This window comes from Contarinia nasturtii, unplaced genomic scaffold (assembly GCF_009176525.2).
Source record: "Contarinia nasturtii isolate CC-2019 unplaced genomic scaffold, AAFC_CNas_1.1 Cnas_scaffold_928, whole genome shotgun sequence".
Taxonomy (NCBI): domain Eukaryota; kingdom Metazoa; phylum Arthropoda; class Insecta; order Diptera; family Cecidomyiidae; genus Contarinia; species Contarinia nasturtii.
The window spans coordinates 1867866-1884369 of NW_022198275.1; the positions used below are offsets into that span (position 1 = coordinate 1867866).

General features: G+C 34.4%; 1 protein-coding gene across 2 annotated transcripts in view; it reads left to right on the forward strand.

The window, feature by feature from the left end:
- LOC116342943 (protein trachealess) overlaps nucleotides 1-16504 on the forward strand; it is a 40377-nt gene that overhangs the window by 19656 nt on the left and 4217 nt on the right. The window contains exons 1-6 of one of the 2 annotated variants that reach the window (XM_031770769.1): nucleotides 3376-4179; nucleotides 10498-10727; nucleotides 14583-14656; nucleotides 14739-14828; nucleotides 15900-16065; nucleotides 16150-16268. In XM_031770769.1, the coding sequence (XP_031626629.1) occupies nucleotides 3962-4179; nucleotides 10498-10727; nucleotides 14583-14656; nucleotides 14739-14828; nucleotides 15900-16065; nucleotides 16150-16268 (897 nt within the window). In that variant the 5' untranslated portion in view covers nucleotides 3376-3961. Of the gene's footprint in view, nucleotides 1-3375; nucleotides 4180-10497; nucleotides 10728-14582; nucleotides 14657-14738; nucleotides 14829-15899; nucleotides 16066-16149; nucleotides 16269-16504 lie in introns of those variants that run through there. The other variant, XM_031770767.1, reaches the window with a different exon arrangement.

The window sequence follows — 16504 nt, forward strand, 5'->3', positions numbered from 1 at the left end:
CTGTTCACTGAATTTTGTGGCCAAGACATCCTTTCATTTCATAATTTTATCTGGTTGTGGTGACACAATAATTCACAACGCGTGAATTGAATCTCTTCATCATTCGATGGAAAAATAAAGTAATAAATTTGAAAATAATGGTTTTTATTGCGGATGCCCGGTGTTTGTTCATAGGAAACGAATTAACTGATTCAACATTCACTGATCATTTCGTTCTGAAGAAATAAGGAAAGGACATTTCTACAAAAAGTCCTTCAATAAAAAAAGATAGATTCGAAACTCTTGACGAATAGTTCAAGTGTACAATTTCAATTGAAACTTCTGAATTGGATATGATTTCGTTGCAAGACCTGCGTAAGGTCAATTGCACTATCGAAACGCCAAAGTGGTTTGAGTTGCCAATCAAAGGTTGATTATGTTATTAATATCAATAGTAATAACAATAAGAATGGTAACCTGAATTTTGTGTGGCAAATAACAATGGCTTGTGAGCGCCAGAGAACATGTGCTATTGAACGTGCCTCGTACGTGTCCATCAGCTTAGTCAGGTAACCAGTTGTGGCAGCTACGTATACGTCTAGATGACACGTTTTTTTTTGCTGCTCATTTGGTCCACCATCGACGCGCACACACCACATGCAGACCAGAAAAATTCAATCACACCAAACGGACAACCGTGACACAAGAGAACTGTTTGCCAAAAAATAAAACTTTACAGCCGAAAATCAAATAATACTCATTTTTTCGAAATATGAACACATAGATGGTTTTTGGTGTCCGCTCGCACAATCGATAAATGAAAAGTCATGCATGTCGAATTCACAATAGGCACAATTTTTTCGATCGTGCCGACATTATAATAGCGGATCATTTTCAGACCAGGTTTTTTTTTTTTCAAAGTCAATTGAAATAAATCAATATTTAAACGATTTTTTTTTAACCAGACGACGCGCAATTGAATTGACAAAACACGAGCCAGAATGAGGCGAGAAAAAAAACGAACAAATTCCAATTGAAAAATTGAAATTGGCTGTGGGGGCTCAAAGAACTTTTTCGGATGCATGATATTGAAATGATTCTAAAGATCGTTTTTACTAGACATTTTTTGATGTCAAATGTAGATTTATCGAATGAATGAGTTGAATAATTTCAAATATGCTTATTAATTTCGATCGAGATAAAAAAAACATCCACATCGAAATGTATTATAAAAAACAGTCGTGCCAATAGAATACACATTAACCAAAATACGTTTTCAACTCTGTGCAGACATTATTTGTGTTTCGGATTCTAAAAAAAGTACATTGTATGTTTCGGATTTGAAATCAGTTTCAAAGCATAAAAGTTTCTGGTGAAAGTGATGAGTTCGTGCGCATCGATTGAAAATCGTTTTAAAGTCTCTTCGATACGAATTCAATATGTAGAAAATTTGGTAATCAATAAAACTGAATATTCTACCAATGCGATTCACGTGTTTGTGTGTGCATGTTTTTTCCCGTTTTTTTTTTTTCATTGTCGTATATTTTGGTTGCTGTTATCAAATGCGCCCAATGGACAACAGCCAAAAGTAAACACAGAGTACCCATCACATGGTTGAGGAACACGAAGATGAAAAAAAAATGTTAAGAACAATAACAATTGAAATAATAAAAAAGAGAGAATACGTGCATGGTGCGAATACACGTCGCAAATGACGATGATGACGAGTAATCGTGGTACACACAACATTTACTTATGAAACAAAATCAAGCAGCAGCAATAGTAGCAAACAGTTAAGGCAGCAGCAGCAGCATAAGGCACAGAAAAATCCATCGGCCGTGTGTACATGACCGTTTACTTTAGCTGCTACTTCATTGATAACGTTCGAGGCGTGGTTGCATTGAAAAGCCAATCACGTACCATCGAATTGTCTATGTGCTACGCGACTAAATTTTATTTGGTTGGTCACGTCCCGCCCATTCACGACTCTTACCGAATCTGTTTTGTTCGATGCGTGATTCTCGTTTCTGTTGCTGCTCTGCTGACAAGAGAACACTCTGCCACTCTCTTCACTCGTTGGTAAAATGCCGAGGCGAAAATGTATGTACAACATACATGCATACACATAGCGAACGCGTGCATTTGTATCGGGCTGATGTAAGGCAGCCGATTCTCAAGCACACTGGCACGCAGACAAAAGCACATAGTCACCGATATTCTCTGTTCAACCGTACGTGCTGCACACTCAACATATATGTGTATGCAATGAAAACTATAATAACGTATGTGTATTGTAGAGGTTTGGTGTATATGCACGGCTTAGCATTCTCGCATTGGTTTCAATGATACACGCAACGTGTGTACCATACATTTATATATGTGCTTATGGAAAAGGAAGAGAGACCCGTACGTTTTTATATTCAAACTGATGGTTGGAACATTTTTCGAATTGTGTCGTAGTGTGTGCAACATGCAAGCTTGTGTATGTATGTGTATGGGTTTGTTTTGGCGATAAGAAATTTGTGTTTTCGTGTGCGCTCTGCACAAGTCCTTTTCTCGATGGTTTTGTCGTCGTTGTTGCTGTTGTTGTTGTCGTCGTCGTCGTCATAAGCGCGGCGGGTGTAAATCATAAACTCGGCTTGCTCGATATCTATCAATTCGACCATTCCATGCGAAATTCACATTTTTTTCACATGCTACTTTTGTTCGCACACTTTTTTCATTCTTTGAAATTCGTGTTAAAATTGACAACTCAAAATAGAGTCAGAGTAAAAATGAGCACTTGCCCATGTCTATATGATATAAAATGACTTCTTAATCACTGAAAGTACTCGTCAACATTCACATTCGGCTTTAAAATAATGAGAAAGAGTGCATCGATAAATTAAATTTTCTGACAAAAAAATCGGTTTTTCATAAATTGGTCAACCTTTGTGCAGAATTTGAAAAAAAAAAACGGTTCAATTTCAAATGGAATGTTCAAAGTATTCTTGATTTCAACTTCTTCATGTTATTTCCCAGATAGACGTGCACTCACACAACGTCACGTATATCGAAACGCATATAATAGCACATACATTGAGTATGATTCGAGTTTGGGAGGCATCATTTCACGTACATACACCAGATATCCACTTTATAGCACGTAGCTTATATGTATTCGGCTCTCGTACCGTTTTGTGCGCGGTTTATTGTTGTTGTGCAGTGCCTGCTGCTGTTCGTCTGTTGTTGTTGTCGTTTCAGCCAAAACTTCTGTTTGGCTCTTCATCATTTCCCATCATCGACGTCGTTGTCGTCGTCGTCGTCATAGTGGTAGAGTCTCGCGCACGGCGCACATTCGAATCGAGAGGGAAGAGTGTAAAAACGAAAAAATCGCTTCGATATCTTTTGCTCTTGTCGTCTTCACTGCACTGTACTGGTTCAGTCGTGTCGTGGCAGTAATAGCAGCATCACACGAATCCCATCAAATTTTCAGACACGTTTTTATTTCCCTTTTTTGTTTTGTTTCACACACCCGCGCTCGCTTCGCCTATCGTACACATTAAATAAGTGTCGGTATTGTGATCAAATAGACTTATCATCGTTTGTTGAATTTGAACGTGCATCGTGTACTTTCACTTGAATACTCTGTTCTTGTCGTGTTCAAATTCTCTTTTTCCGATTTTCCAATATATCGAGGACATGTGTGAAATATAATAACATTCGTGATTTATCCAGTGACATTTGCAAACCGGAATTTTCATCTCCGATGGGATTTTAATTGAAAAGCAGAGAAACGAAAATATGAATATTTGCCGAGATCAGTTGAATTTTATGAAAACTTCAATCACGAAATAAAAACAAACACTTGTGTATTGATTTTTGTTGTGTATTCTGTGAACAATTTTGTGCAATTGAATTAGATAGTTTTTGTGTTCGAGTTTGTGCGAACTTTTTTTTTTTAAAGTGTTGAAAAGTAGAGGAAATACAGAAATCGTGAACTATGCTACCGTATCAAGCAGTTGCAATGGATTATGGTGGTTATCAGCGTCAAGGACCAGCCACGGGAGGTCATATGGGAATGGGTGCACTTGGAATGGGTGTTGGCGCACCGCCATTCACACATTCATGGCTCGTTCCACCACAAGATCTGTGCGGTGTTCCATACAAGCAAATGCCAAATCAACATCCACACATGCAACCCCAACAAATCGAACCTGGGCACGTGTTTATTTAATTTTTTTTCTTCTTCTTCTCCTTCTCATTTGAACATTCACCAAACTAATTCTATTTAGTCAATGTGTACGATAGTTAATATGAAGAAAATTCCCTTCCAATCTTTTATTATTCATTGAATTCACATTCAGCATAATCGATTCGTGATAATCCGCACTCAATTATACTGTGATCGTCCGATTGGACAATGTGTTGAAAACAATCAGTGCAATTGTTCTTCTTCAGAATAAAAAAAGGGTCATTTAGTTCATTAGCAATTTTGATTCTTTTTTCTTCTCTCATTCATATTTACCAACTCACTATTTTATTTGCACAATCGAAAATATGAACATTTGTCTTCATCGGAATTAATCCTGTCAATCAAACATGGGAAGATACAATTTCCAAGTTCATTTCCGTTTCGATTCGAACAAAAAGAAAATGTTGATAGAAATTCGGATTATTCTTGTGGTCTATTGTCCAGTTTATTATTGGATTGAAAATATGTCATGTTTTTCTTTCGAATTATCATCAAAAGAACGCATTTGATTTTACTTCTGTGTTGACACAAAAATTGTTCTTCCTCTTTTTTCAAATGAGTTTGAACTATTTTTTTTTCCTTAAAATGCCGTCGAACTTAGTGTTTCGAAACAAGTGTGCCTGTAGAGATAAATATCGCCGAAAATAATGATGATCATCTTGTTTAAACAAATAACAGATCACATTCAAAATGTGCTTATTATTGATGTAATTTATCAATCTTAAGCTCCATAATCTCCATCATAACATCAAGTATATCGTTGCGTATGCATCTTGGCGTCAATTGTTTCATTCAAAAAATAAAATTTCTGGTAAACAGTAGTCAATTTAAAAACTGAAGATTATATCGTTTATTGTTGCGTCGTACGATAAATAGACAGATAGAGAGAATCTCAAGAATAAAAATGATGACGCATCAGCAATGATGCTGTAACGATGACTTTACAGGAATTTAGTGGAACAAAACCGTCAAAGGAAAATGAACTATTTCTTTCAACAAAAAAAAAAAGAGTTTACTCCGCTGTATGTTTTCAACAAAAGATTTAATTTTCTTGTTAAAAAAAAAAAAAACACGAACAGTTGAAAACATTGGTTCAACATCGTTTTTAATCGGCATTCGAATATACCAAAATTGAACATTTGTGTGAAGAAAAGAACAAGCATTAGGCTTTTTTTTGGTTTGTGCGACATTCAAATGATTCCTTGGAAAAAAGGTGAAGATCGGTTTTTGTTTCGCTTAAATTGAGTTCTTTTTCTTTCAATCAAATCAACACCACAGTAGCTCGTTTGGAAATCGCGTTAGTTACGAGATTTTCAATAATACACATATGTGAGAATAAAGAAAAATTACAAGTGTTAAGGTATTTAAATCAGGTTCAATTTCACGGCCTGTCCTATGGTTTGAGTTGAAAATAAATAAACCACAGCACCAACCACAACGGTCAAACCAAATTTTTGTTTTTCGTTCTCTCTCAGAATGATATTCGGATAATGAAGAAAAGAAATTATTATGTGCAGGAAAAAACAATACTATCATCGAATCTGAATCGAGCATTTGATGCATATCATTAAAATGAAAATATTCAATTCTCTCGCCACCGATTGGGCGATGATCGAAAAAAATCTAATTTCACATTTACCGGTAGTTTTGTGTTGAATGTTCTGTTCTTTTTTTGTTTTGTTTCTATGGTCGATTTGGTATTGTGCGCATCGGGAATTTCGATCGCGTCGGTAATGACAAATGATGATTGGTGATTTGTCGCTTCAACAGGCAGACACTCTGTCTAGATTCACGAATAGGAAAAAAAAATTAATTCATTGTTTCAGTCGATAAGAAAAAAATTCAATCAGTTTAAGAATTTCTCAGTGAAAAAAAAAATTCTCAATTGAACAAAAATCGAGATCAACCAGAACTTCTTCTTCTCGATGCGATCAAATCGAATTGATACTTTAAAAATCTCTTTCAAACTAAAAAATACACCACATTTTACTAAATACATTTTCAACTTCCAACAATGCTATTGTTGAAGTTTTACAGAGAAAAAGAAACATATCACCTGAAAAAAGATGTTCGACACATTCAAATTACCAATTTTCAATTAAACCATTTCTTGAGCAGACAATCTTTCGTTGTGGTTTTTGTGTGGTTTCTTCTGTACCATTCACACACACACAGCAAAGGGTTATATTCCCAATTAAATGGTGAATTTCAGAATCGGAGCGAAGACAGAATAAGAAAAAGAATACATGTTCTTTTCACGGGTCTTTAACGATTAACTAGCGTTTTGTTTTTTTGCGCTTCTCGCTTTCTTTTCGCATTTCATCCCAATTTGTTGATTGGTGTTTTCATTTCATTTTCCATCGAATCAATTGACGCTGTCAACCAGAAAATTTATTTAAGCGATTACATCCATATTAACTCAAAGTGCACGGAAGTTCTGGTCTCGTGAAAAGAAAAATTTGCAACCGCAAAAAAATTAAGTTCTAAGTTGGGTTTCTTACGGTTCGATTAGTGGCCAAAAATAACGGTTCAATATTGATACATTGTGGTTTTTTCGCAGTAGATAATCCCATTGTTACGCATGAATTCATTTTGAAATAAAAATATTGTCAAAGACGTGAATATTTTTTTCATGCCATTCCGAATTTGCAGATTAAACTATTCTTTTCAATCAAAGGTAAAGTGAAAAGCCATTGGCAATAAGTGCAAATATTTTCCAATCGCAAATCGATCGTAAAAGGTGATGATCACAAACAAAGTGTAAATCCGACGGCAACCTATTTTGTTCTGAATTGAGTGACTGACGGAAGACATTGACCTGAGAACATTTTTTTTCTCATTCAATCACAAAACCTTAGATTTTTCAAAAAAAAATTACCCTTTCAACTGAATAAAATCGATCTCTATCGACGCAAAGGCAACATTGTTTATAAATAATGTTCACCAAGCGTTTCAATACAAATTCTTGCCTCAAGAACAATGGTTGCGAAGAAACAAAAGGAAAATGTGTTCATTGGTTTTTTCTCATCCTTTTAGCTTTTAACAGATCTCCATTTTGCGAGTATTTATCTATCCGAAAGATAATTTCATTGTGCGTAATTTGAAACCAGTAAATTGGTTAAATATTTGAATTACAAATGTGAAAACACCCAATGAAAATCCACGCTTTTCATTAACAACGAAAAAAAGTGTGCGTTAACGGTTTCGTCGAAACGATTTGTCTTCTGCCACATTAAAAAAAAACGAGAAAAACACACAAAAGTCACAATGAAACATGCTAAACAATAATTTTCACTCTTTTCTTCTCAATTTTTTTTTGTCTACCTCTTTTTTTCCATGAATGCGTTGCGCACACGACACAATATTTTTATGCTTTTATATTAGCCTGAAGTGTTTGTGTTGTATTTACGATTAGTAAAGGTACACGAGCTTAATATAATTGAATTTTGAGTGGTAAAACGTGACAGAGCTGAACCAAAAATTTACTTGAATTACCAAAACGCGAAAACATTTCCATTTAATTTTATTTGTCGTGGCTTCAATCTTTTGTCTGATATTTTTCTCTAGCATTTAATCGAATCTAAAAAAGCGAAATAGACAAAATGCGCACAGCGCAATATAACAAATACATTATTTTGAAAACGTGATTCCGATGAAACGTCGAAAAAAGGGTTTCATTTCAAACGATAAACACCTTAATATTTTAAGATTCATTTTTTTACTTGAATTACAGATTACCATCGCTTTATTTAAAATACAACTTGGTTTTCACTATTTACGACAAATCTTCTTTTTGCCATCGATAAGTCAAAATAATAATTTTTGACAAAAAATAAATAAATCTTAAAATTCACAACATCGAATTTGTCTGTTTTCGGTTTTTTTTTCTAAAATAATTTTAACAAAAAAAAATTACTTCTGAAATATTTTTATATTGTCTTGTAAATGTCTTGTCGGTTACCGCCAAAAAAAGAAAAATATCGTCTGTATATGCCGTTCATCTTCGTATAATTTAATCTGAATTTCGGCGAAATTCAAAAAGTGTCATCAAAAACAAAAAAAACCGATTTGTTGATGTAATTTACAGTGATGTTAATATGTTGATTCTTTTGTGGCCGCATCTTCAACAACAACGTAAGATTTTCATTCACAAAATCAAGATAGACGAAACGAAAAGTAATTTACAGTCGGATATTTCATTCACCGCGCGCGATCGCTATCGCGTGATAACACAATGTTTTTATGTTGTTTAAGATGAAAGGTAACATCTTTCTTCCAAGTAACGATGCAAAGAAGAAAGAGAACCATCACTTCATTTATGTACATTTTCATTTTATAAGTTAATAAAAACGGCGGCTGCAACCGCAGTTACGTGGATTCCATCAAAACAAAGAAAATAAAATAGAGAATGATAATGTGCATCGGTCGAAATTAATTATTACAAAGAAATATTATAACTAGAAAGACTGTGAAGCAACTGAATTGAATAATATATCTATCCGATGTGGGGTCATGCGTTTCCGTTAATACAATTAAAGTTGGTGTCTCACGGGAGAGTGCATAAATCGTCATATTTGCTGAGAGTATGAAAACATTTTTTGACCAGTCAGCATAAAAGTGATACACATTCACTCACACTTGTTTTCTCAACTTGTGCCAAATGAGATAAAAAAGGCAGACAAAAAGAAGCGCACAATGTTTGTGATAACAACTTATTGATGTCACATGCAATTTTATGTATATATCATCAACCTTGCAATTCGGTGACAAACTACACTTTTTTTGCTGAGCTTCGACTTTTTGCCCGTCGCTCTTCGAATACCTCGGACCAATATTTTGCATCATTGATTGAATGCGAGAGTCTGTTCTCTTCTCTCTTTTTTTTGTGATATCATAAAATTGACTCCTGGGAATCGAGTTACTTTTACTCCACATTTCCATCGATCATGTGATTGTTCGATTCGAATGACCAAAATAAAATGACTGAATAATAAACATAAAAAGTGTAAGATAGAGACAAAGTAAATACATTTCAAACAAATATCCATCAAATAGACGGAGTGTTTGTAGCCGTCGCAAAAATTCTTTACATGAATATACTTCATTTTCATACAAAGATAAAATCGATGATGTGAAAAAGTCAGAAAAAAGATCTCTTTTTTCTTTCCATATCTTGACATTTGAAATGCTGTCGATGTAAAAAAAAATCCGTTGGTAACGAAGACGAATAGAGAAAAGACCTCTTCAACTTAAACTGCTTATTTGTTGTTATTTCCATTCCACCCGCACATTTGACGTGGACGCTCTTTATAACGACTACAAATTGGACAAGTAACGAAATGTAAATTGAATTTACACTTTTTCATATCATCGGTGTGCAATTCATGGCAGCCAAATGCACATACACATACGCAGTGAGTGAGTGGAAGAAAAAAATCATTCGAACGCGTCACGCTTTTCTATTTCTCATGCTCTTTTCGTGCCTCAGCCATACAAACACACATCAATGTCATCATGACGCGAACGTATATAAACTTCTTTGTTCTCGTAAATTTGTATTTCATTAATGTCAATTTTCGCAAACTCTCGCATGGAAAAACCCCGACCAAGATTGAACGAACGAAAAAAGATGAACAAAAAAAAGAGAAATACTAAGTTTTGCGAAAATACTGCAGAGTTGTACATCAAATATATGACTGTGTGTATGGATGCTTTTTCTTTGAATTACTGCAAAGTGAAGTAAAACACCACGATTGAATGTATTGCCAAATTGACCAAATTGCTTGAATAATTTACACATATTCATCCCCTGGGTATTCGAATCTAGAGTCGTATAACATGGAACAAGCGAAAGAGGCAACCAAGTCAACACACACACAAGGGTCACATGATTTTTGTATGCCCTCAAATACTTGCAGTGTTCGGTCGAAATGATAAATGTATTTATTGTATTGCATAATGAAATTCGGGTGTGTTGCTTCATTATGACAAGTTTTCGCTTACACACCATTGCCGCAATGAAGATACAATCGAGAGAGCGAGAGAGAGAGAGAGAGAAATGTGTACACCAAATTAAATAACATTTAGTTGACATGAAATTCTCGAATTCATTTGATCGTATCACATTTCTCGAGATCTCTAATTGCTTTCAATAAATATATTCATTGATTGTACTGTACAATTTGTACACGATATTTTGAGTAGAATTTTTTTCGAAATCTTTCGATTGAATAATCAAGAATAAAATGTAATTGAAATTAATTTCATAAATTTTTCTTCAACAGAATTCTGGAAATCCGTAAAGAAAAATCACGTGATGCAGCCCGTTCACGTCGTGGCAAAGAGAATTTTGAATTTTATGAATTGGCCAAAATGTTGCCGTTGCCAGCAGCAATAACCAGTCAATTGGATAAGGCATCGATCATAAGACTGACCATAAGCTACCTAAAACTCAGAGATTTTTCATCACACGGAGATCCACAATGGGGCCGCGAAATCAATAACAAACTGAAATGTAAGTAATTACCATAGCACTAAGCGCTAGTGAATAACTGAGAAATTCAATTGCATAAAAGTAGTTGACAATTGTCAAGACAAAAACAACATACACACACTAAAATCAATATAAATTACGGTTCGTTTGCTTACTGAAATAAAATTCCGTGGAATCCGTGCACGGTAATTTGTCTCATATTCGTTGTTGTTTTTGAATATATATTTCACATAATCCGCATTTGTTTGGTTCGTTCATTGTCCAATTGACATACGAGAGCCTAAGAAAATAATTGAAATTGGTCGCAACAATGTTTAAAGTAAATTAAAAGAATAGAGTTAGCGTTGAATGTCACTTTGATTGATATGTAAATGTGTTGCCTTCAATGGAAGCACAGTGCACGAAAAATGTGCACAACACAAAAAACCATACATACAAAAATAAATGAATGTTCAAATAGCTGACAAACGAGCTATGCTTTTTTTCAGTGGAAAAAAATATAATTTGGTGGCAAGTGATTTAGTTGTTAAAAGGCGAGAAAGAGAGAGAAAAGGAGAAAAAAAATTGGTTTTTCTTCATTCAAATAAACAATGAGATGAGTATATTTTTGTGTGTTAACAATGCCAATGGCATCGAGTGCGGAGAAAAAGTGTTCTGGTGAGAGAGCGATATTGTGAAAAAGATGAAATAAATCTCATTCTGAATGTTCTCATTTGAAATGCGGATCACATATGCCGCTTAACAATCGAAAATTCTTACACAAATACCATCCTAATGAACCCTTCTATTTTAATTTCTCGTCATTCTCGGCCAAAGTGCCCATAACGTTTCGCGCGCGCATTGACATTATCAATATGTTAATACGTACAATGCGTCAATTTATGTGCTGATGCATGCCAACAAATTTTTGCTAAATAACGAAATTCCTATCGCGCCCAAGTCAACCCGATAAAACGAACTGAAAACACAACCCACCACCACCACTACCACCAACAACAACAATTGGATTTAATCTTATTTATTTGCATTTAATCCAATGACAATAATTAGGCCTTTTGCTTGCCTCGTGGTATCATGACAAACAAATTCGCAATTAATTGAGTTAAACAATTAAGGAATCTGATTCAATTTTAATAAATTTAAATGATAAATATATGTAAGCAAGTAGCCTCATTCCGAATTTGTGTTTCCTATAAAAACGGTATCTTTGTCAAGTTTAAGTCGTTTTTTGTGCAAGTCGACTTGATTACGACCCTCTTCGTTCGCTGGTTACGCACCAAATCAACATATCATTTGTGTTTGCTTTTTGGATTAACATTTGTGGGGAGACAATAAGTCTTTTGTTTACTTCACTTTAAAACTGTGAACCTCCAACCACTACCACCGTTCCGAACGCAAGTAATATAATCGAAACCGATAAATTTTAATTTCGGGTTCAAAATGTTCTCTATAAGCGCCGTTTCATTCTTCATTTGGACATTTTTCTTATCGTTTTTGTATCGCATTCTACTTTGCAATAAATATTACATTTTCAATGTTATCATTTTATTGAATCAAATTGTTGTTTTTATTTTTATTGTATTTGGATGCATCAGATTTTCTTCGGGTTTAAACATAAATAACAAAATCTTTTTCCTCCCTGCATACACGAAATCCCATCGAATTAATGTAACAAACAAAAAAACACTTGCGTCCATGCCATTTCTCCTTGTTGTTACTTTCTCTATTTTCAAATGGTCAATTTAACCGAGAATAACAAAAAAAAATATTATTCTTTACGACGAATCAACAAAAGCAACAACAGCAGCAGTGGACCAGTCAATTTTGTATCGTTAGAAATACTTATTGAATAGATTGGCAATGGCTACTTCACCCGAAGTCGACTAATGCTGTATGATACGGTTAATACGGACAATTTCTCCTGAGGGCCCATCCAAAATTATTTATTTTTTTCTCTCTTTCGTCTTCTTTATTTATTTTTTCTCTCTCTGCCTTTCAATAACATTTCTGAATGGATCGGTCAAAAAAGAAATGGTACAAAGAGTGCTAATATGTACAGGGATATTTAACACCCTCACTCAACTAATAATGCGATAAGTTTTCTCATCGAGCCTCAAACCATAAATAAAACCGAAGGATTTGTTGATAATTTCAAGTGCATATTTTCGTTCGACAAAAACAGAATTTTGAATTATTACTCCTGGGGTCATTTTATGGAAGAAAGGAATATTTCCGTTCACGAAATTCATCAATGCTACGCATTAAAAAAACTCAAATAAAATTATATAAAAATAAAGTCAATTCAACGTCATTTCGAATTGCGATAAAAATACGTAAATGGAATAATTCCATTACTACTGTTCCCTATTGTAAATAGATTTGCATTGTTTCTTCGAAAACAACAAACAAATTTATACCGAGAAAGGATTTCAGCATTGTTTACAATGAGATAGAGAATGATTGTCACCAGTATAATCATGAAGCGATTTCCGCTATGTAAATACGGTGGCAAAGCAAGCGATATATTTATATAAAAAAGTATATGTAAATTGTTCACCTTGTAAGAGTGTCGGCCAATTGATGAATCAGTCTACAATTTTTATTATAGCACAGACATTAAATGTATGACATTCGAATGTAGAAAAATTATTGACACCACCTTTTTTGGAAATCCAACGGCTCTCTCAAGCTAAAATTTTCACATTACCACTTCAATGTAACTGAATATTTCTCATTATACCGTGCAACATTTCAAACATTCCAAAGATTAGCCCATGAAATCAAGAAACGACGAATCAATGGAATTGAATTGAGGAAAATGACTTCAACTTCAACTGAAAAAGAAAAAAATGTCGCATTTTAGCAGCTACTTAAAATTCTATCAGTGCCGTCATACCATCAAAACATATTCGAAATACTAATGCACGATATAATGTCGCGCACATTGCCGTATACACATTGTTTTTATCTATCCATTTTATTTTTATTTTCCGTATATGTGTGTGTGTGAGTTGCTTTTCACATTTGGGTTCGTATATTATATGCTTGCGCTTCTCTATCAAACAAATGAATTTGGTGTTTCTTTCTATGAAGTAATAAAAATACATTTATTTTTTATTTTATTTTATTTTGTTTCCTTCTCTCTGCCCCTTTTGTTCATGCATTCATTCCATTTTCGTAATGTATGGTAATTGATGTGTTGGTGTACCTTTCCATTTACTAGAAACCGAATATGATTTGCTTTTTTATGATTTGCCCCCCCTTCTCTCTCTCTCTACCGTTGTTGCGACCATCATATACGCGATGAGCTCATTGAACGTATGATAAATTGAGTTTCATTGGCGTATACAGAGACAAACACCAAGTGACCACATTGATGACAAACACCAAAACTACAACACGAAAAAAAAAAACGCATTGAATAAAAGAATGACTTTAGTCACACTCGTTTACAAAGAGAGACGATTTCTCTTTGAATCGATTTGGGAATGGCGCAATGTCGACATTGCCTTTTTTTCTATCTTCACAAAATCGTTACGGCCACTTTCACGCACTAAACTTAGATCATGAACACACCATTTAATGAAGCAAAAATTGAATTTTATGTAGATTTCATCATTGCCATCGTCAAGCTTCTTTATCGAGTTCCATATGCAAACAACAATTCGCCAATGATCTAAAATAGATCGAATGACTTCAATAACATGAACTTTTTTACAGCACCTTTTTCTGCCTTTTTTTGAAAGTAAAAAAAAACGTGCAATGAAATCTGTATGAGTGTCAATTTTATAGAAAAAATATCGTTTCTTTCATGAACACAAATAGAATGTATGAAAAAATCGAGGTAAAATAAACATTTATTTGTTCTATTTTTAGCTGCATCAAGACGTACGCATGCAGGACTAACCATGGATTTATTTGAACAACATCAAGGAACTCATATTTTACAGGTGAGAATCTTATGCTCCATTTTGTGACTTCATACGACTTTAACTAATTCATTCCTGCATTTATTTACTCTCTAAAACACAGTCGCTTGATGGATTTGCTTTAGCGTTAGCTTCCGATGGTCGCTTTTTATATATCTCAGAAACTGTTTCAATTTATTTGGGACTATCACAGGTAAGCTTAATCACTCTAATGTTTTAAGCGTCATTGATTTGGTTTACTGATTCACTTTTCGAAAAGAATGAGAGGGAGCATCGAATATTTATGTACTTTTTGCATATTGAAAAAGTAGAAGAGTCCCTCGCCAACTAATCCACTAAAACTGAACGCGTATTCGAAAGATAAACAATGTTTCCTTATCCAAAATTTATGAAACTACTATGATAAATATCATGCAGTGTGTATGTGTGTGTGTTGCGATACTTGCAGCCCCTTCATGTGAGCCAAAATTGTAATTACTATAGAACGTATATAGTAAAATATCTGTAGCTTTCACAAGTGTTCTTGTTCACCAAAAATCCACACGTACATTTGCACCACATACCAAAGCATCGTCAAATGTCCATGGCAGCATTGTCCATAGCTCATATCGTTGATATCAGGAAACTCTACGTCATTTTTGGCAGTGAGAGATCCTTTGCCATATAGTAAACAAAACAAAACTCAACAAATATAAGAGCCAAACGAAATGATGAAAAACGAAAAAGCTCCTAATCTACGAAATTACGGAAAAGTTGCACGTACCACAGTAAACGTGATCGGCATGCAATTTCACAAAGAAATAGAGATAGAGAAAAAAAACCAGCGACAGGAAAATTTTCATTTGTATGTCGGTGTATGTGTGTATGTACGTTCCACTCGCTTGATTGTGTTGCACGATGAAAATTGTCGAAAATTTTGTTGTTGCTGCTGCTACAACGGTTCGATGGTCGATAGAGCGAAAATTGCTTGTGTTGCAGGTTACAATATAGAAAGTTATCGACCACATTTTCAATAATTTCTTCTTCATCTCCTCTGACACTCACACAAACACACAGTGAAATTTGTTGTGATGAATTTGACATACAACTCAATGAATCATCCCCCAGACGTCACTGAACTCCTCATTTTCGAAACAGAAAATGAGAACGAAAATTTGGAAACCAATAAAAAACAACAACAGCGCAAATGATTTACAATTTCTTCGAATTTTCTTCTTAATGGCGGCGAATACATAAATGATTCGATTTTATTGGTTATTCTTAGGTTGAAATGACCGGCAGCAGCATTTTTGACTATGTTCATCATCAAGATCATGCTGAAATTGCTGAACAATTGGGTTTGGGATTGGCAAGCAACCAAAATATGGCATCACCATCGTCCGGCATTTCGGAAGATGGCGGAGCAAATCAGGGAACAAACAATCCAGATGGTAATATTCATTAGTTTCTCTCGATTTGGTGCTTTTTTTCACATCTTATTTCTTAATTTTAATTCGTTTCCTGTTTGTTCACAGTTTCATCGGTGATGTCGGTTAGTTCAAATACATACAAAGGATACGAACGTGCATTTTGTGTGCGAATGAAGTCAACGTTGACAAAACGAGGATGTCATTTCAAATCATCTGGCTATCGGGTAAGGGTTCAATTAACTGCATTTAAAAAAAACCCACTCCCTTCACCGGATACATGAAATTAAAAACGAATTTGACTAGAGAAACTTTTTACAAAAAAAAATAAAAGAATGAACAAAACCCGAGCTGATTTATTTATTCGTCTGTACAACCATCGGTCTTTTTTCATTCATAATTTGTTTAATCCAATTTCATTTCGGTCAGTTGTGAATTAGACATAGAGATTTTAGTTTGAGCG